This window comes from Giraffa tippelskirchi, chromosome 3 (assembly GCF_054371585.1).
Source record: "Giraffa tippelskirchi isolate mGirTip1 chromosome 3, T2T-mGirTip1v1.2.pri, whole genome shotgun sequence".
Taxonomy (NCBI): Eukaryota; Metazoa; Chordata; class Mammalia; order Artiodactyla; family Giraffidae; genus Giraffa; species Giraffa tippelskirchi.
Window position 1 is genome coordinate 34,109,944 of NC_137277.1, and position 19,931 is coordinate 34,129,874.

The 19,931-nt window shown below is 49.5% G+C and overlaps 1 protein-coding gene across 17 annotated transcripts in view; it reads left to right on the forward strand.

Annotated features, from left to right (window-relative positions):
* The window catches only part of GAS7 (growth arrest specific 7), a 203,031-nt gene extending 184,116 nt beyond the window's left edge, over positions 1-18,915 (forward strand). For 12 of the 17 annotated variants that reach the window (XM_081578304.1, XM_081578310.1, XM_081578313.1 and 9 more), the window contains 5 exons: positions 3,798-3,926; positions 5,060-5,183; positions 10,017-10,096; positions 11,672-11,770; positions 12,418-18,915. In XM_081578304.1, coding sequence (XP_081434430.1) covers positions 3,798-3,926; positions 5,060-5,183; positions 10,017-10,096; positions 11,672-11,770; positions 12,418-12,531 — 546 coding nt within the window. In that variant the 3' untranslated portion in view covers positions 12,532-18,915. The remainder of the gene's footprint in view (positions 1-3,797; positions 3,927-5,059; positions 5,184-10,016; positions 10,097-11,671; positions 11,771-12,417) is intronic. The other 5 variants (XM_081578302.1, XM_081578303.1, XM_081578305.1 and 2 more) reach the window with 1 other exon arrangement.
* Positions 18,916-19,931: the final 1,016 nt, after the last annotated feature.

The following is a 19,931-nucleotide window of genomic DNA, read 5'->3' on the forward strand; positions in this document are numbered from 1 at the left end:
GAGACAAAGGAGAAGACTGAGTGGGTTGGAGCCTTGACCCCTGGACCTTTCCTCTGGGCAGACCAGTGGCATTTAAAACCCAGAACTCTGTTCTGAAGAACACACTGCCCTCTCTTAGGGGCTGTCCACAGTGGTACAGGCTGATCTTCCAAATGCCGGAATGTTTTAATTCAGAGCTGACTTCATCTAGCCGATGGGAGCCTTCTGAAAAATATTCACACAAAATTCACACATAGATTTTTACATAAGAATGTCTGCTGCCTCCAGCCCATCAGTCAGTGTTGGTGGCCTCAGGCAGTCGTAGTGGCAGGCCAGTAGTTGTATGACAATTCCTTAAAAAGAAAAGACTCTGGGACTATCCATCCACCATAGATAAGTATAGCTCCATGTGTACAAAACCCATTTTAACATCTGCTCCAAAAGGCTCCTTGAAAAAGTCCTCCCTAAAAAAAAAACGAAAGAATAAGTCCTCCCTGAGTGTTCTGTGTCGAGAGGCAAGAGCTCTATAAGAAATGCAATTTCATTCCAGGAATCTTAGGCTTTTCTAAGTCTCCTAGCTCGAACCATTGTTCATAGCAACAGACTATTAAAGAAATAAGATTGCTCTATATAAAGGAAGTTATACCTGCTTCTGGGTGAGGAAGAGAGAATAGGAAAATTCCTTGTGGTGAGAGAAAATTTAATCATGCAATTGAGGCCATGTATTCAGCCAGAAGATTTTTGCGGGGCACAGACGGCATCAAGAGAATGATAAAAAATGATTTTTTTATCAGTGCTATCACTCATAAGCTTTGTGATCTTGGGGGAAGCCATTTAGCATCTCTGGGCTTCTATTTTTTTCAAGTGTGAAGTGAAGTGTTTGGACCAAATCAGTGAGACTTGAAACTGACTTGACTGTGACCCAGTTATACATTTTCCTTGGCCACCTGGAACACACAGGTATCCACACTGAGATAATCACATACAGATACCCACGTATGTGGCTAAAACATCTCTGATGTTTCCTCTTCATGTCTGGGCTATGCTCATCAAAAAGCTGGTCCTGATCCACTAACCATTTCACAACTCTTAGCAATGCACTGTTTGAAAAACATGGGACCAGATACAGGCATCCTTATTCTATATAGTACTTTGCTTTAGTGTGTCTTTTTTACAAATTGAACATGTGTGGCAACCCTGCATTGTCAGATGATGGTTAGCATTTTTTAGAAATAAATATTTTTATTTTGACCATACCCACAGCATGCAAGATCTTAGCTCCCCGACCAGGGATTGAACCCATGCCCCATGCCTTGGGAGCACAGAGTCTTAACCACTGGACCACTAGGGAAATCCCAGCAATAAGTATTTTTAAAATTAAGGCATGAACATTTTTAAAACATAATGCTATTGCACACTTAATAAACTACATGCGTGCATGCTCAGTCGTGTCCGCCTCTTTTCGACTCTGTGGACCGTAGCCCACAGGCTCCTCAGTCCATGGGATTTTCCAGGCAAGAATACTGGAGTCCGTTGCCATTTCCTCCACCAGGGGGTCTTCCTGACCCAGGGACCAAACCCACATCTCCTGTGTCTCCTGCATTGCCAGGTGAATTCTTTACCACTGAGCCACCTGGGAAGCCCTAATAGACTACAGAACAGAATAAACATTGTTTTCATGTACACTGGGAAACCAAAGCATCCATGTGACCTCTGTTGCAACACTTACTTTTTTGTGACATTCACTTTATTGTGGTGGTCTGTCACCCAACCCAGAGTTTCTCCGAGGTCTTCTGTGGTGTCCGAAATTCCTTCTGACCTGAGACTTCTCTTGCTCTCTTCTGATGAGTGATGTGGAAGGAAGAGGCAAAAATTCTGAAAGGCAAACTGAATGGCTTTAATGGCCTATTGCAACCAAACCAGGCCAGCTCAAGTTCATAAGGACAAGCTTCTGTGGAGGACTTCGGCCTCCTGGTTAGCCAGAGATGCTTAAAACTTAAGAATGAGTATAAAGACATCTAGCCAACTTTCTTAAAGAAAACATGAGCCTTTTTGTAAAAGTACTTAAAATATAGAGGGAGACTCTGCGGGTCTTCAATCCACAGGATTGAATCACTTCTAACAGCCAGTAGTGTGATGTTTCCAGAATGTCATTTGGAACTCGGGGAGAGCGTTGGGGGTCCTGGCAGGATCTTGGTCTCTCCCCAGACCACACAGTCTGGGGCCAGGACCCAGAAATCCTGAGTATTGACAAGTTTCTGCAGGTCACTCCTGGGCATATGAATATAAGGAAATCACTCACGTTCCAGGTCCTCAGAAAGAGAGCTCAGAGTTACTGTGTCAACAAGCCGAGTTAACCCACATAGACCTGCAACCAGGAGCAGGTTCCCACTGCAGCCAACTATGCAGGCCTCCCCCTCCTCCCCTAGTGCCTAATCTGTGTGGGGAAGGGGTTCTCTAGGTCTCAGAAGCACTTAAGTTTGTAGCATCTTACAGATTGCCACCAGATGGGGGTGTTTTCCTGTGCAAGGAATCTTCCCAGGGCTCAAAAACATGATGCAGACATTACAGCCAACGTGAGGGGAGAGTGTTAGTGCGGCCCCCTCTCCACTGGTCTTTGAAGGTCACCAACCAGCAAAGCATCATCTTGTCACCCAGAGCATTGGGCCCCGAAAATCTTGTCATTTTTTCGCGTAGCGCAGGAGGGCCCACTGTGTACCAGCTCCGGCCAGGCGCTGTGGACACAGCAGGGGCCAAGCCAGCATGGCCTCCACCCTCCTAGAGTTCATAGTCAACGTGTAATCGGTGGTTTGGTACAGGGAGCACCTCCATCCTTGAGGCCTCTGGGGAAAAGGTAACGTAGCAAGAAAGAGCCCAGTGAGGAGGGAGAGAAGTCCCAGAGTCCTAGAGCTGGGACGTCATCCATCCAGGGAGGTTCAGCTGTGATTCCCAGCGGGAAGGGTGAAGCTTGAGAAACCCTGGAAGGCCAAGTCAGGGGCCCTAGGAGGCCAGTAAGAAGGTCCTAGAGGTTATGTTGGGGGCCTTAGGAGCCGAGACAGGGTGGGTGAGGCTCTTAAGAGGCTGAGTCGAGGGCAGGGAGGCCGCTAGACTGTGGCTTTGACCACAGCAGGTCCATATTTATCTGTTATCACATACATCTCATGTTCATACCCCCCAAAAAAGTTTTAAGTGAAAGTTCTCCTTCCAAAGAGAGTGGGGTGGGAAAGAGGAAAGGAATGAAAGAAAAGAAAGCTGGAAAACCTGACACCACGCAGCGCCTCTAGAGGTGCAAGGCTGGTCCACGCTGGTGGCTTGGGGGTGCACCAGCCTCCACGCATACAAGTGGGTACAGCTCAGGAAGGGTCCCTGTGAGCTCCCACCATGGCTTCCTGGAGATTCAGACCATATGCACATCATCTGTGGTTTTTGCACCTGGCACGTAGTAGATGATCAATAAGTAGAACTGATCCAAGATCGCCTGGTTAAATGTCACCCTGTGATAGTTGCTGAGTGTTTGGGGTCACAGGGTTGGTCCCCAAAGCTCCCAGTTTAGAAAGTAAGGGAGATTACATCTGAGCAAAGCCCCGGAGGAGGCTCTGCGGGCTTCGCACAGGAAGAGGGTGCCCACAGGGATTTGGTGGGCTCCAGGCACTAACCCATCCAATGGTGTGAACCCTGGGCCTAGCCAATGGAGGTGACTTCCTCAATTGCATACACAACCACTTGTCTCTGACCTCCCTGTGAGATGGTATCCATCCTCACCCACGGGGTGGGAGAGAGTGCCCCCTGGGTCCTGAGTGTGTCTCCCCCATCGACAGCTGCACAGTGAGGTGGAGAAGCCCCTGATGAACTTCCGCGAGAACTTCAAGAAGGACATGAAGAAGTGTGACCACCACATCGCAGACCTCCGCAAGCAGCTTGCCAGCCGCTACGCTGCGGTGGAGAAGGTGAGGGCCCAGGTCACAGAGTGGGAGGGGTCCTGCTAGAGGGAGCAGGGGCTGGGGGCCGGCAGGGGCTCTGTGGGCCATGGCAGGGGCGTTTATCCCCGCCTCCAGCCAGATCTGGGAATGGGGTGGAGTATGAGAACCCCCTTCCCTGGCCAAAGGTTAAGTGCATGCTTCCCCTGGTACTCAGATTCCCAGTGAGGGTGGGAGAGGCTGCACCTGCCTTGGGGTTGTAGGGGGCTTCCATCTGGAATGTGAGACAAGGTACAGCCTGATTTTGAGGGTCCTGAAGCCTGGATGTACTGCCAGTCCACACAGGGCCCCTTTGTCTGGGTCTCACCTGGCAGATTCCCTCCTGACTGAACCACTCCCCCCCCAGAAGCCGAGGTGGTCTGACCTTGCTGGGAGCTCTGATGGTCAGTTATGGAGCAGAGAGAGGTCTCCCCCCGGGGCTGACCCCAGTGCCTTTGGGAGGGGTGCAGGAGAAGAGGACCATGTTACTGCTGCAGGCACCCTAGACCCTGCCAGTGGCCAGCACCAACAGGCCCACCCCACCTCATCCCAGAATGGGGAGGCTGGTGTTGCCAGCTGCTAACCACTGTTAGGAGGTGACATCGATGATCTCTGTGGTCCCTGCCACCACAGAGAAGCTGTGGTTTCAGGACTGCCTGGGTTCCTAGTACATGTACATGCTCCATTGAAAATGCTCTGGGGGGCGTTGCTCTAGGCCAAGGATGAAAGGATGCTTTGCAGCCTCAGTGTGGTCCCCAGCTGGCTGGGTGATGCTGGTCTGGCCACTTAGCCTGACAGAGCCCCTGTAGCCTCATTTACCAAAGCAAAGAAAAGAAACAACTTACCTAGGAAAGACCCTGATGCTGGGAAAGATTAAAGGCAGGAGGAGAAGGGGGCAGCAGAGGGCAAGGTGGTTGGATGGCATCACCAACTCAATGGACATGAGTCTGAGCAAACTCCAGGAGATAGTGACGGACAGGGGAGTGTGGCGTGCTGCAGTCCATGGGCTTGCAAAGAGTCAGACACAACTTAGCGACTGAACAACAACCTTAAAAAGAAGGCCAGGCCCAGTGGGCCCTTGCTGTCTCTGAGCCTGTGATTAACTCCACGTCCTTGGACCCCAGGCCCGAAAAGCCCTCACAGAGCGGCAGAGAGACCTGGAGATGAAGACCCAGCAGCTGGAGATCAAGCTGAGCAACAAGACAGAGGAGGACATCAAGAAGGCTCGGAGGAAGTCCACGCAGGCAGGTAAGTGAGGCCCTATCACCTGCTGCCCCGTCTGTCATCACCTGGTCCCAGAGGCATGGACAGGAGAGGCTGGGAAATGGGGTGCCTGGAAACATGCATCCACGGGGTGAGACTGGGGCATGCAGGCTGTGGAGCGGGAAGCAGTGGCAAGGGAGGGGTCTCCCCACACCCTACCCAGAGGGGGCTGCTTCTGACACAGGCCCAGGGTCTCTGGTCAGGTGGTGCGCAGACTCCTCCAGGGACCTGGAATTGAGGGGTCCTGCCACTGCCTGGAGTTCCTTGAAGTGCAAACCCCACCCACCCTCCCAAGTTGCCCCACCTCCCCAGGTAATATTTCTCCAAAGGTTCTCCTCTAGTGATGGACTTCTGACCCAGAATAGAGGCTGACGTTTTGTTTAAAGAAATAATCGTATTTCAGGGACTTCTCTGGCAATTCACTGGTTAAGACTACTTATTGCCAATGCAAGGGGTGCATGTTTGACACCTGGTTGGATAATTAAGAGCCCACACGCCTTGCAGTGCGGCCAAGAAAATATTTTTAAAAAAGAAAAGAAAGAACCATATTTCAGATTCTCTCCAAAATATTCCTCAGTGAGTCAGCTTCTGCTTCCACCTAGAGGTAAAAATTAGCTAATGCACAAGGAAGGGGGAGAAAGATCAGCAAGAAACAGTTTTTTAAAAAAAATTTCAATATTTCTTAACAACCAGTTTCACAGTGTACAAGGACAATGCATTTTGCTTTCTGGGATTAGAATATGTGCTGTGAAAATAAGGTTTGGATTAGATGGTTTGGTGTCTAAATCTTTTTCACCCCAACTTCTAGTTCATTAAAGGATGAAAAACAGCCATCTTAGGGACATTTTGAAATAAGGTGGTGTAAAGATGTCATAACAGAATAATGTAATATAAATGCAACATTTATATAAAGATCTTTAATAGCACAGTAGTAGAAACAGAAGCCATGCTACACTTGTTGAGAGTAGGAAAGAAAACCCAGGGAAAGGAGAGGCACATTTAAATTAGCTTAACTAAAGAAACTGTTAAATAATTATATTACAAAAACAATATTGCTATTTGACAAAATATTTTAATCAACACATAAGAATATAAAATCTTATTCCCCAGATATAATCACTGTCAACACTCCCTAATTTTTTTAATGTTTTTAAATTTATATACATATCATATTATACTGTTCTGAACTTATATTTTAATAGATGTATCTTAGAGATAGGTCTGTTTCATCAATTTATTTACCCATCCATTTATGTACATCAGTTCAGTTCAGTCGCTCAGTCGTGTCCGACTCTTTGCGACCCCATGAATTGCAGCACGCCAGGCCTCTCTGTCCATCACCAACTCCCGGAGTCTACCCAAACCCATGTCCATCGAGTCGGTTATGCCATCCAACCATCTCATCCTCTGTCGTCCCCTTCTCCTCCCGCCCCCAATCCTACCCAGCATTAGGGTCTTTTCCAATGAGTCAACCCTTCGCATGAGGTGGCCAAAGTATTGGAGTTTCAGCTTCAACATCAGACCTTCCAATGAACACCCAGGATTGATCTCTTTTAGGATGAATTGATTGGATCTCCTTGCAATCCAAGGGACTCTCAAGAGTCTTCTCCAACACCACAGTTCAAAAGCATCAATTCTTCGGCACTCAGCTTTCTTCACCATCCAACTCTCACATCCATACATGACCACTGGAAAAACCATAGCCTTGACTAGACGGACTTTTGTTGGCAAAGTAATGTCTCTGCTTTTCAATATGCTATCTAGGTTGGTCATAACCTTCCTTCCAAGGAGTAAGCGTCTTTTAATTTCATGGCTGCAATCACCATCAGCAGTGATTTTGGAGCCCAAAAAAATAAAGTCTGACACTGTTTCCACTCTTTCCCCATCTATTTCCCATGAAGTGATGGGACCAGATGCCGTGATCTCGGTTTTCTGAACGTTGAGCTTTAAGCCAACTTTTTCACTCTCCTCTTTCACCTTCATCAAGAGGCTCTTTAGTTCTTCTTCACTTTCTGCCATAAGGGTGGTGTCATCCGCATATCTGAGGTTATTGATATTTCTCCCGGCAATCTTGATTCCAGCTTGTGTTTCTTCCAGCCCAGCGTTTCTCATGATGTACTCGGCATATAAGTTAAAATAAGCAGGGTGACAATATACAGCCTTGATGTACTCCTTTTCCTATTTGGAACCAGTCTGTTGTTCCATGTCCAGTTCTAACTGTTGCTTCCTGACCTGCATACAGGTTTCTCAAGAGGCAGGTCAGATGGTCTGGTATTCCCATCTCTTTCAGAATTTTCTACAGTTTATTGTGATCCACACAGTCAAAGGCTTTGGCATAGTCAATAAAGCAGAAATAGATGTTTTTCTGGAACTCTCTTGCTTTTTTGATGATCCAGCGGATATTGGCAATTTGATCTCTGGTTCCTCTGCCTTTTCTAAACCAGCTTGAACATCTGGAAGTTCACGGTTCACGTATTGCTGAAGCCTGGCTTGGAGAATTTTGAGCATTACTTTACTAGCATGTGAGATCAGATTTCCTAAATAGTTGAATAACATGCAAGTATATGATTGTATCCAGATTTATTTCATCATTACCCTAATGGACTTTTGTAGGACTTTCAGATTGTTTCAGAGTGTTTGTCCATGCCAGCGATGCTGTTACTATAAATGCCTCTCTGTGGGGGGTGGGGGTCTGCATGTCGATGGCATGTGCGGGGGTGTAACTGGGTCAGAGGCTTGTATTCATTTTGATGGATGTTTCCAAGTTGCTTCGCCGACGAGTGTGCCTACTCTCTATGAATGCCTGTTCCCTAAACTCTTGTCAACACTGTATGCTGTCTCATTTTGCTTTCATAGCTATCTGGTGAAAAATAGTATTTTGTTTCTAATTTAATTTACACTGCTTTTTGAGTGGAGTTTAGCATTTTAAAAATAAGCTTTTAAATCATCTGTGACTTTTGTTTTAAAGTGAGTCACTCATATTCTCTTCCCATTTTCTTGTCAGATGGCTGGTCTTGTTCTCATTGATTGATTGACAGGGATTATGTTAGGAAAATCAACATTTTGTCATTTGAATTGCAAATATTTTTCATAAGTGGTTTATTTTTTTATTTTATTCTTTGTATTTCTTTTTCATTTTTTTTCTTGGTTTGTTTAATCTTCACTGTGGCTCTCTGAAAGTAGTTATTATCCCCATTTTACAGATGAGGAAACTGAGGCACAGGCAGGTGAATCTACTTGGTCCAAGGCTGCACAGCTAGTAAACAGTGGAGCTATATGACACCCCAATAGTCTAGTTCCAGAATCCATGTCCTTAACCCATACTGTTCAGAAGGGTCTGATTTCAAACCCTTGGACTACATAGAGAAGAGACACATCTGCCTTCATCTACATTATTTTCTGATGTTGCAGAAGTTCATGAAGCATGTTCTCAACATCAGGATCAACAAATAAAGCTTTGGGAATTTCATATTGTGTTTATAAGGGTGACCTTACCCACGGCCAGGCACAGGCTTTTGGTGGGACTATGACTGCAGTGAAATATCCACTTTCTTCCCTCCATTTCAGCCCTTCCTGGGATCAAGGGCCCAGCCATTGGCCTTGGACCAAGAGCAAAATGAACCAAGCCCTTGATGTGGGTTCTGTTACTCAAGGCTTAGCTCCCAGATAGTGGTGTGGTTCACTGGGGAGGAGACCCTGAGCCAGGCACCGGGCATAACTCTCCCCCACTTCCCTTCACTCTCATATCTGAATACACGTGAGCAAGTGATGCCATTCTAGGGATCCCTTTGAAGGGTTAATCCATTATCTTTGGGTTCACTCATGAGTTTTCCCATCGTGAGCAGAGTCCCTGGTGTCTTCCTTTCTCTGGAACCCTGTGATGATCAGGAAGCTCTGTGCAGACCTGTGCTCCTCCAACTGTGATGTGCACATGGATCACCCAAGGAACTTGTGAAAATAGTTTCTGATTCACCCTGTCTGGGAAATATCATGAGATCACATTTGGAGCAAATATCCAGGGTGTACCAATGCTTCTGGTCCAGGCATTTTGTTCTTTGTAGCAAGAGTCTAGGGTACCAGGACCTTAGTAACACTTTCAGTTTGCTTTCTTTCTAACTATAAACTGTCTCACACATATATACAATTACATAAAAGAATACACTGGCCATCAAGATAGAATAGTTTGTTTCAGATGTCTTTCTTAAGAAATAAGAAAGAGCCCATCCCTTCCCACCCTTTCTCTGTTTCCCAAGGTAGCCAATATCCTGGAATTGGTATGTTAAACTCTGGTGCCTGTTTTTATACCATTACTGCACATGAATGAGCCATAAAGCATCAGACACATTCTTTTGTATTTCAGAGTGACAGCCTGCTGCCTGTACACACACACACAGACACACGCATACAGACACACAACCACAGAGACACACACAGACAAACCAGTGGACGGACATGAATGTGCAAACTTCCCTTCTGTAACTAGTACCAAGTTGCTTGAGACACATGTCCAACCAAGCAGGACTTGCAAATGTGAAATAAAACTGCCATCTCTAGAGGAGGAAGCATTTCTGGGGCTTATGATAGACTTCAGGGGTCCCCGGAATACCCGCACCCACACCATACATAACTCTTACTGAGAAACTCCCTTCCTGAGTTTTTGGCATCTAGTGTCAAGTTCAGGTGGACGCTCTGAAGCCAGTCTTCCATAATGCTGGGTTGCCCCTTCTTTGCCTCCATCACCCCGGCCATGGGGTGCAGGTGGCAGAGGGCAGCCCTGGTGAGGAGAGACAGAGTGACAGTGGCCTTGGCCCTTCGCAGGAGATGACCTCATGCGCTGTGTGGACCTCTACAACCAGGCCCAGTCCAAGTGGTTTGAAGAGATGGTGACCACCACCTTGGTGAGTGACCAGAGATGCGGAAGCATGTCCCCGCAGGGGTGGGCACTCAGGAAGCGGTGGGTGGATGCTGGTGGGCGTGAGGGCCATGGGGTGGAGGTGAGAGATGGTCATTAGATCTGCTGTAATGTTGAGACTGAGACCTTATCTCCAGACCAGGCCATGTGGATTTATACCCTTCTGGCACTTCGTACTGTGTGAACACAGGCAGCTATGTGCTCTTGCCATATCCTCCTGAGGGGTCAGGGTCAGCCGAGCAGAGAGTGGTCCACTTAGGAAAAATAGCCAAGTTGTAGGAAATGTGGGCCTTCCTACCCCCAGAAGAATTAAGGGTCTGCGATTGCAGAGCCTTGCGAGATGTGTGGATGGGTGAGGTTGGGGCAGTGGGGGAGGCCTCTGACCAGGGGTGGGGAAACAGGCATTGGACCACTTCTTTGCCCTCCTGAGTATTTCTGTGAAGTCAGCACCTGCTGAGTAGATAGTGAGATGGGTTGGCACTTGGGCCACTGGGCCAGGTGAGAAAGGAAGTGTCCTGCCAAGTGCTTATCACACCATCCCTCTGCCCCAAGCCACCCCCGTCCATCTGCCTATCCAGCACGGGACTAACCCTCTGCCTTCCCCAGGCACCAGCCCACCAGAGCAGATTAGAGGCCTCCCCCAGGAACAGTGACCTAGATTTCCTCCTGGTTAATCTCCTAATTAAGCTTCCTGCTTACTCCCCCCGCTCCGAGGCTAATCACCTGGGCAGTGACCTAGTTGTATACAGAATAGTGGCCGGATCCCCTAAATTCCAAAGATGCAGAGCCACCTAGGAGCCAAAGCAAATTTCTGCTCTTCCTTGTGACCTTGGCCACTCTGCTCCTGGCCCTCCTGCCTCCCTGGCCTATCCCTCAGCACTCAGGATGGACAGAGGAGACGAGGCCACTCAGCAGAGGTCCAGGGACAAAGCCCCAAGAGTTTGAAGGGCAGAAGCTCCTGCATGTGTTTCATCTCTCAACCTGGTCACGGCCTGGGGCTGCACTGGTGCAGAAGTTTGATTAAGGGCACAACAGGGGGCTTCCCTGGTGGTCCAGTGGCTAAGACTCCACACTCCCAATGTAGGTGGCCTGAGTTCAATCCCTGGTCAGGGAACTACATCCCACATACCACAACTAAGATCCTGTGCAGCCAAATAAATAAATTAAAAAAAAAAAAGCACTAAAGTGCAAATCCCACTGCTCCCATAATTCCCTGACACTTTGGGCAAGCAATGTTACCTCTCGAGGTGTTCGTTCCCTTGTTTGGAAAAGGTAAGAACAGAACATGTATCTCTTAACATTGTGATGAGGACAGTTAAGCGATGTGCGGAAAGCTCGTAGCACCCACCATGCCTGGCAGAAGGAGATTCAGGAAACAGCAGCTACTGCATCCTTGGCTATACCTTCCCCCTCAAATATGGGGTGGGTGCCTCGCCAGACCCCACGGAGTCAGGTAGCATCTGTGTTTTGCCTCTAGGGTGGTCTGGGACCTGTGTAGGGGGAAGGTCCCCAGGTTGAAGGGACACCCCCCAGAGGTCTCTGTGGGTTTCCTCCTCGGCAGGAGCTGGAGCGGCTGGAGGTGGAGAGGGTGGAGATGATCCGGCAGCACCTTTGCCAGTACACGCAGCTACGGCACGAGACAGACATGTTCAACCAAAGCGTGAGTTCCCCGCCCCGGGCTGAGGCCAGCGGGGCCCCCAGGGGACGCTGGGCCGGGGGGAGCCATGGCCCTTGTGCTGTGGTAACAGGTTACATAGGTGCTACAGAGGAATCTGTCCTGAGGGTGGGCAGGGACTCGGGCCTGTGGGCCACCTCTGGGGATGGACGTGTCAGTTACCCTGGACATCCACGTGACTCCATCCCAAGCGCATCCCATAGATGCATTATGATGGTTAAAATAGCTGGAGGTGACCTTGCCTCCTCTGTTGGATTTCTTACAATGCTGGAGCTATTCAAAACCACTCAAGCTAAAGTTCAATAAACCTGTTTTCAAGTGGTAAATGAGAGAACGCGTGGAGAGAGGAACGGGTCACAGACTTTTGAGCCCACCTGCCCTTTCACCTGCCCTGTGGTCTGGAGGGTCGCATGCATGAGAGGAAGCAGAGAAGAGGCCAGAGCTCTGCACCTCCCCACCCACAGTTCTCCAAGCCCCCACATCTGTCCCTCTCACAGGCCTCCCCAGGACCCCACAACCCTCTAGAGGAGCTGCTCTGTTGGGCGCGAGGGTGTCAGTGGTGTGGCTCAGAGGATATGCCCCTGACTCCGCCTCTGCCTCTGACTGCATCCTCTCTTCTCCATCCCTTGCAGACAGTCGAGCCTGTGGACCAACTGCTTCGAAAAGTGGACCCAGCCAAAGATAGGGAGCTGTGGGTCAGAGAGCACAAGACGGGCAACATCCGCCCCGTGGACATGGAGATCTAGACGCACGGCCCTGGGGGGTCCTACCGAGGAGGGGCTAGGGGTCCCACGGAGAGGAGGTGGCGCTCCCGCCGGGGGGGGCCTGCTGTCGGGAGTGGCGCTGCCCTCCCCCTGCTCTCCTGGTCCACTGAGGAGAGGGGGCAGTGATGCCGGAAGGGCGGCCCAGATGGCCCCACGGGGAGCTCCCCAGTGTTCCCAGGCTGAGAAGATGGATCCACGGCCCTGCCCTTGTCTCTGAGGCTGAAGCCCCTTGAGTCCCGTGCCGCGCTTGCCACTCTGAGAACAAACCGAGGCTGGAACTTTGTGGTCCCTGTTGAATACCAGAGGGGTCCCCTCCCCACCCAAAGCAGTTCTGTCCCACACTCACGCCCCTGGAAGCCCAACGGCCCTTCTTCCAACTGACCTCCTTGTCTCCAGGGCTGTGGAGGGGCAGGGGAGGGAGGTCTCTGTCTCCAAGCCCAGTGTCAGGATCAGAGTCACAGAGGGAAGGCCACCATTCAACACAACAGCCCGCACCCAGAATCCTTTGCAGCAGCCGTCCCTCTTAATTTTTTTTTTTTTTTCCCCTTGAATATTCCGAGGGCCTACATCCTGGCTCTTCTCTGCTACTTTTCACCAATGGGAGTCTTGGGAAGAAGCTCTGGCTCCAGTTTTCCCAGACTGACCCTGCCTGGAGAGGTCAGGATGAAACTACCTCATTCAGCAAATTCACCCCACGTTGGAGCAGCGAATCGTGTGCCTGTTAGATCAGGCATCCACGTCACGTGCTCTTTCCAGACATCCCAGTCCACCCAACCTGCAGCCGCTTCCTCAGGGAAGCCCCCTCCTCCACCCTCGCCCATCCCGGGGAGCTGAGTCAGTCTCATGTCAGGGAGGGGTTGGGACAAGTCTCTGTCACCCCCCAGGTGGTTCCACCTGCCCGTGCACAGTGGAATTGGGACTGCTGTTCCGTGTATGGCTGTCATTGGCGGGCACCATGCAGGCGTTGCAGGCTCTTCATGGCCACAGTACATGTCACTAGCCAGGCAGTTGCGTACCTTGGCCTCAGCTCCTTCTGCACGTTCCCAAGCCCCGCATGGAGCCCCTGCTTGGGGCTGGCGCCCCCTTGCCCTTTTGCCATCTCCTTTTTCCTAAGAAAGCCTGGTCTGAGCATGACCTGGGAAGCCATCGGGTCCTCACTCATCACTATGCTTAATCTTGAGAATTGGCTTGAGGGGACTGGAAGAAGAAAAGGGCTGGAGGAGATCAGACAGCTTGCAAGGGGCACATTCTAGCCTGGAGCCCACACCCTGAGAACCCATATTTCTTCACCTTTCCCATTGATTACTTTGGATTCACAGGACTCATGTCTCATAAGGGCAGCCGTCTAAGAGGACAACTCACTGGTCTTTCTCTCCATCGTCCAGGCTGGTAACTGATGACTTTTTTTTCTTATATCTCTTGGTACCCCTTTCTCTGAGTCAGTATGACGCCCTCATAGTGATAGTAGAAAGATGCTGAATATCCTAAAGCAAACCAAGCTTTGCCACTTTTCTTATCAAAACATCCCAACCAGAAAGGTGTGAAGGCCTTCAGCAACATGCAGGCCACCAGGACGGATCTGTGTCTGGCGTGGAGAACCACTCCTTCCGGTCTGGGGTTGGGCTGTGACACCAGCTGCCCATTTGGGGCTATCATTTCTTGGTTTCTTGATAAAAAAAAAAAAAAAAAAAAGATGGGTGCTAGTAGTAATTGCTTTTGTGGCTTAGTCAACTAATTTGTGGATGATTATTTGACATTCAAAGCCAATAGCCTTGTTATTAACACAGATACTTTGATGTGTGATATGGCTCATTGATTTTGTTTTCTCGTCCCCATCTGAGGATTTCAGAGTCTTCTGTTATTCCCTGGGGCTCTCTCCTCTTTCAGGGTGGCCTGAGTTGGCCTCATGTAGGCCAGTCTATTTTCTGAAGTCATGCTTTCCCCCTTTTCCCTCGGTCTCATTAGACACCCCCATATACTTCTTTTCCTTTTTTCTTCCCTCCTTTATTCATTCATTCAAGCATTTAGCTAAGCCTGGGTGATGTGCAAAGATCTAAGAACAAGATATAGCCCTATCTGTCATCAGGGAAACCCATGATCTGTTCTTTTGTGTAGACTCGTCTTTTCTCCAAGGGTCTTGCAGGTCAGTAACCTTGGCATTCACCTACAGATACTCTCTGCAGAGTCTAGGTTTGCAGAGATACCATCTGTTGTACTGATAGCTCTTCATTCATTCATTCATTCATTTAATCAGCAGACACTTGGGGCAAGCCAGGTATTATGCCAGTACTACAGACATAGCTGCGTACTAGCTAAGAACTCCGCTCCATCCCCCACCCCCTCTATTCTCCGTGTGGACAAGCACATGTTTTCAGACCTTTCTGGGAAACGAGAGCCTTGCACCTCTTCCACATTTAACCCACTGGGAGCCTGTAGTAAGCCATGTGGCATTTACTCGAGGACGGAAGAGCCAGACGGCACCAAGAGTACGATCACGGGGTCACTAGACACTCATGGCTCATATCCAACTCAAATTTCAGAGATTTGTTTTAAATAATTCTTGCTTTACACAGAGGAAGAATGAAGCCCAAGGACAGCCAGTGAGAGCTGTGAACTGAACAGGGAGTCACGAGCAGGGCTGGAGCTGAGGGTACAGGCCTCTGTCCCTGTGGTTAGGATGGAGTCTGGAGTGTCTGAAAGTCGTCTTCAGAGTGGCGCTCTGTCCTGGTGGTTGGTTTGGTTTCGGTTTGGGTATTTAGGTTATAAGAGGATTTGCTTGGCGCTTTTCAGGGTGAGTGACTCCAGGTTATTCTTTAGCACATCCACTGTTCCATTTCTGAGAACAGGTGAGCCCCTTCTGCATGGGAGACACGGACGCACTTTGTTTTGTCTGTGAAAGCCTGATTTTTAGAATAGAACCTCTAAGACAAACGTGAGTTGCCAAGACAACCTCCAAGATAAGCTGCTTGTCCCTCTCGCTTTTTTTTTTTTTCTATTGCTTCTGGTCAGCATTGGAAAGCACTGGCCAGCTGACCTGCAGGGATGGATGACCTGAGGTTCTGCCCATGGGACCACCTTGGGTCTCCTTTTACTCTACCCAACACCTGTGTCAGCTGGGGGGCAGGGAAGGGTGGATTGGATTTCTTTGGGGGGAGACACTTCTCCCCTCGCTGAGGCTGATTAATGACTGAAGCAAATAGAAAAACCCTGTATATACTTAGGATCCAGGGGTTTGTATTCCCTTTGTGGAAACCAATCAATTACTAGATTAGGAGATGGAAGCAAAGAAATCTTGGCAGGGCCAAAGTCCCTTCTTGGAAGTGCAAGCCATAAGATTCCAAGGACATCAAAGACCTCAGCTTGTTTAAGTGATTTTACTTCCAGTGGTGAATGGCCTTGACAAGGAGAATTTATACAGGATTCTGCAGACCTACTGGTGATTATGTAGATAGGGAAAGTTCCTGGACCAATGTTAAGTGGGGTACAGATCAGAAGCACACTTCCTTAGCCAGCATACTGTCTTATTTCCATAAACCTTCCCATCCCCACAGGTCCCACTGCCTTTTCTTTTTCCAAGTTTATTGAGATATTTGACATTCAGTATTGGGGGTTCATGAGCATACAGGAAAATTCATCCTTTTGAAGGATACAGTTCAGTGAATTTTGACAAACTTACACAGTCTTGTGGAGCTTCCCTGGTAGCTCAGATGGTAAAGAATCTGCCTGGAATGCAGGAGACTCAGGTTCAATCCCTGGATCAGGAAGATCCCCTGGAGAAGGGAATGACTACCTACTCCAGTATTCTTGCCTGGAGAATCCCATGGACAGAGGAACCTGGCGGACTGCAGTCCATGGGATCACAAAGAGTTGGACATGACTGAGTAACACTTTCACTTTCATACAGTCTTGCTAAACACCGCTGAGATCAACATAATATTTCCATCACTCCAAAAACAACCTCTCAGGCTCCTTTGATGTCCATCCACTCTTCCCACCCCCAGCACCTGGCAACCACTGATGGATTTTCTGACCCTGCAGATCTGCCTTCTGTAGTGTATCACAGAAATAGGCGGGAGCCTTTGAGTCTGGCTTCCTCGCTCAGCTTGATGCCTCTGAGTCACCTTGTAGGATGTCACTAGCTTGTTCCCCTGCGATGCTGAGTAGCCATCCGTTGAATGGGTGCACCCCACTGCTTCCTTGCTCTTAAAACGAGTTGTCTGCCTGGAAGCTCCTGACCTGGAGTCTTGAGCTTGTTTGCACAGCTACTCCCAGCCAGTGGTCCAGTGGTTCTTGGGACTCACACTTGGCTTTTTTTGAGTCATTTTAGGTTTGGGGGCATCTAACACTTAAGTTTTTCACAATGTGGAGAGCTGCTGGGGGTGGAGGCGGGGGTGGCAGGCAGGGTCTCTGCTGCCCCCTGAAGCTGGGATCTCAGCTGGCAGATCCACTGTGCTCCTGGGGACCGTCCATTCACCTCGCCCAGTCCCCACCATTTGGTGAGAGTTAGGGGGTGTGGGAGGTGGGTGGAGAGGGTGTGGGTGAGAAAGCAGGGGGCTGGCTGTGGGCTCAGCACCACCCTTCTCTGGATCTTCTTCACCTGCAAACTGAAGGTGTTTATTCTAGAACATTCTCCCAGGCCTCCTCCAGCTGCTGCATTCTGTTTCCTTCCCTTCTCATTTCCAGTTTTGTGCCCAATGCACACATCACACCTAATCTGGTTCCACTCAGCACAGCTGTGCGTGCTGTCACCTCACACCCTCCTGAGAGCGGTCCCCAGGTGCTGAGAAATCTAAAAAGAGATTTTTTGGACACAAAAACTTAAAGAGTTTCATGAGCTGTTGAGAATGAGGTAGTTCCTCCTCCTCGGACTCCTAAAGAAAGCAGAAGCCGTTATCTTTCATCCACTGATGTTTGACACCATGTCCTGAAGGTCACTTCCAAGGAGCGAAAACAGGCATGGAGTCCGAGTCCTCTCCCTCCAGGTTCTTGTCGACGCCCGAGCCTTGCTTACCTGGCCCGTGCCTCCACCCTCCTGGGTGGTGGCAGAGAAAACCACACCCAACTGCTGATGCTGGTCAGCTCTGGGCAAGACCCCCAAAGTAAGGACTCCTCCAGCAGCGTTTTAATTGTGTCCTGCTCAGTGAAAGCTGAGCCCCGGAAAGCAACCAGGTACCTCTCCCAGGCTACAGAGGACATCCTTGGGTCCAGCCAGGTGACAGTGTGGGCTGTGGAGCCCACAACACAGCGTTCCCCGCTGCCAGGATGCTTCTTTTTTCTGGGGGAGGGGGGCCTGGGGGCTTTCAACATCTTTCCCACCCCCCCTCCCCCACTGGAGTCATTTCTATTGGGCCCTTTGTGAAGGTGGGGGACCCAACCCCTCTTTCCTGGCTTGGTGAGACTAAGATGACAAAAATCAATGTTCTGTTTCCCCTGAACCTTCTAGATGCTGGGGCGTGGCTACTGGGGGGCCTTGTTGGGAGGTGTCTCCTAGGGAGAGGGGCTGTGATGGCCTTTGGATCTCTGCGCTGTTCAGGGGACTTGACCCTTGATGTGTGATGGGGCATCCCTAACGGGCTTGCAGTGGTGGGAGGCAGAGGGTCAGGCACATGGATACTCTGATGGGGGTGGTGTGACATGACGACAAGGAAGGAAAGCATAAGGAACCAGGGCAAGAGCACCAGACTGGCCCCGCTCTGCTCTTTCATCCCGTAACCTGTCATTGTCACATCCCCTTCCTGGGACCTGGGCATTTGTTGTCTGTCGAGTGGAGATGCTCTCCAACCTGCATCACACGCAGCAAGAGACCAGCTCTCGGGACAGGGGCCTCCGGGCAGCTGTGTGGACCCAGGGACAGTCATTCAAAGGGACACCTGCCATCCTTGGGGATGGGGCCCCAAATCGATATCTCTGCCCTTCCCTCAGGAAGGGGATGATGGGGCAGGAAGAAGCCCCTTCCCAGACAGGAGCACATCAGCAAACCCCATGAAAGCGGGATTTTCTAACAAAATAAACTTGCTTGTTTGCTCTGTTTTCTGTAACTTTTGCTAAATACTTTATACATTTTTAATGTTAAAAAGCTGTGTCTCCTCCAGCATTCCTCATCCCGGTATGAATGTGTTTATTCCACGTTGTATATCCTTCCATCCCCTGGCTGCCTAGATCGGTAAATAAAGTTGATGTACTATAATTTATAAGTAACACTGTTGAAACTATGATCCCTACGGAGGCTGTAATCTGCCCTTCCCACCCCACCCCCGTAATAGCATTTGTGTGTATTAATGCTGAAAAATTAAATGTTTAAATTTTGAAGGCGTTTGCTATATATAATTGTTCTGCATTATTATAAAGCATTTTCAGGAAGTTAAATGCTCTCATTTTTTTTCCCCATTTCGGCTCTGTGTGTACACTTGAGGTGCTTAGATTTCATCCTGTGTAAAATAAACTGTCCAGAGACACCGTGTCATCCCACTGGGCGACCCTGTATCCTGGAGGGCTGCCACCCTCTTCTTTGTACAAATGAGCTCAGTGTCCCTTCCGAGCTGGGTGATCATTTTACCCCCAATGACTTAGCAGAGGGACAATGGGCACGTGGGCATTGACCCTCCCCTCCCCATGGGTATCATGCTGCCAGACCACACCCCTGGCCCCAGTCCCCTTCCCTGGAGACTTCTGTCCCTGTGAACACAAGGGACTCCTGGCTATTATTTCCTTTCTCCACCCATCCATCCCATCCACCCATCCACGCAATAACTAGTGAACACCACTGTGTGCCAGGGTCTTTCCAGGTGGTGCTAGTGGTAAAGAACCCACCTGCGAAATGCAGGAAACTTAATATGAGACACTAGTTTGATCCCTGGGTCGGGAAGCTCCCCTGGAGAAGAGCATGGCAACCCACTCCAGTATTCTTGCCTGGAGAATCCCATGGACAGAGGAGCCTGGTGGGCTATACAGTCCATAGGGTCACAAAGAGTCGGACATGGCTGAAACGACTTAGCATGCACTCACAGAATGCCAAATACTGCTCTCAGTACTGGGAACACATTGGTGATGGAAACAGATCAAGAATCTTGACCTTGGAACTTACTTTGCAGCAGAAAGAGACAGGCTAACAAAATGATATATAGAGTATATGTAGAAAATGATAAGTATTATGACAAAAGGGCAGGGGAAGGGGGAGGGTTTCAGGGGTGATGGTGGGTAAGTGGCAACATGAAATAGGGTGATTGGAGTGGCCTCATTGAGAAGGTGGCATGTGACCAAAGTCAAGGACACCTGGGAGGGAGCCCAGCAGGTAGCTGGGGGGGAGAACATTCCAGGCAGAGGAGGTGGCCCTGTGAAAGGCTGGAGGCACCTCATTGAGGCCAGTTGGCTGGAGCAGACAT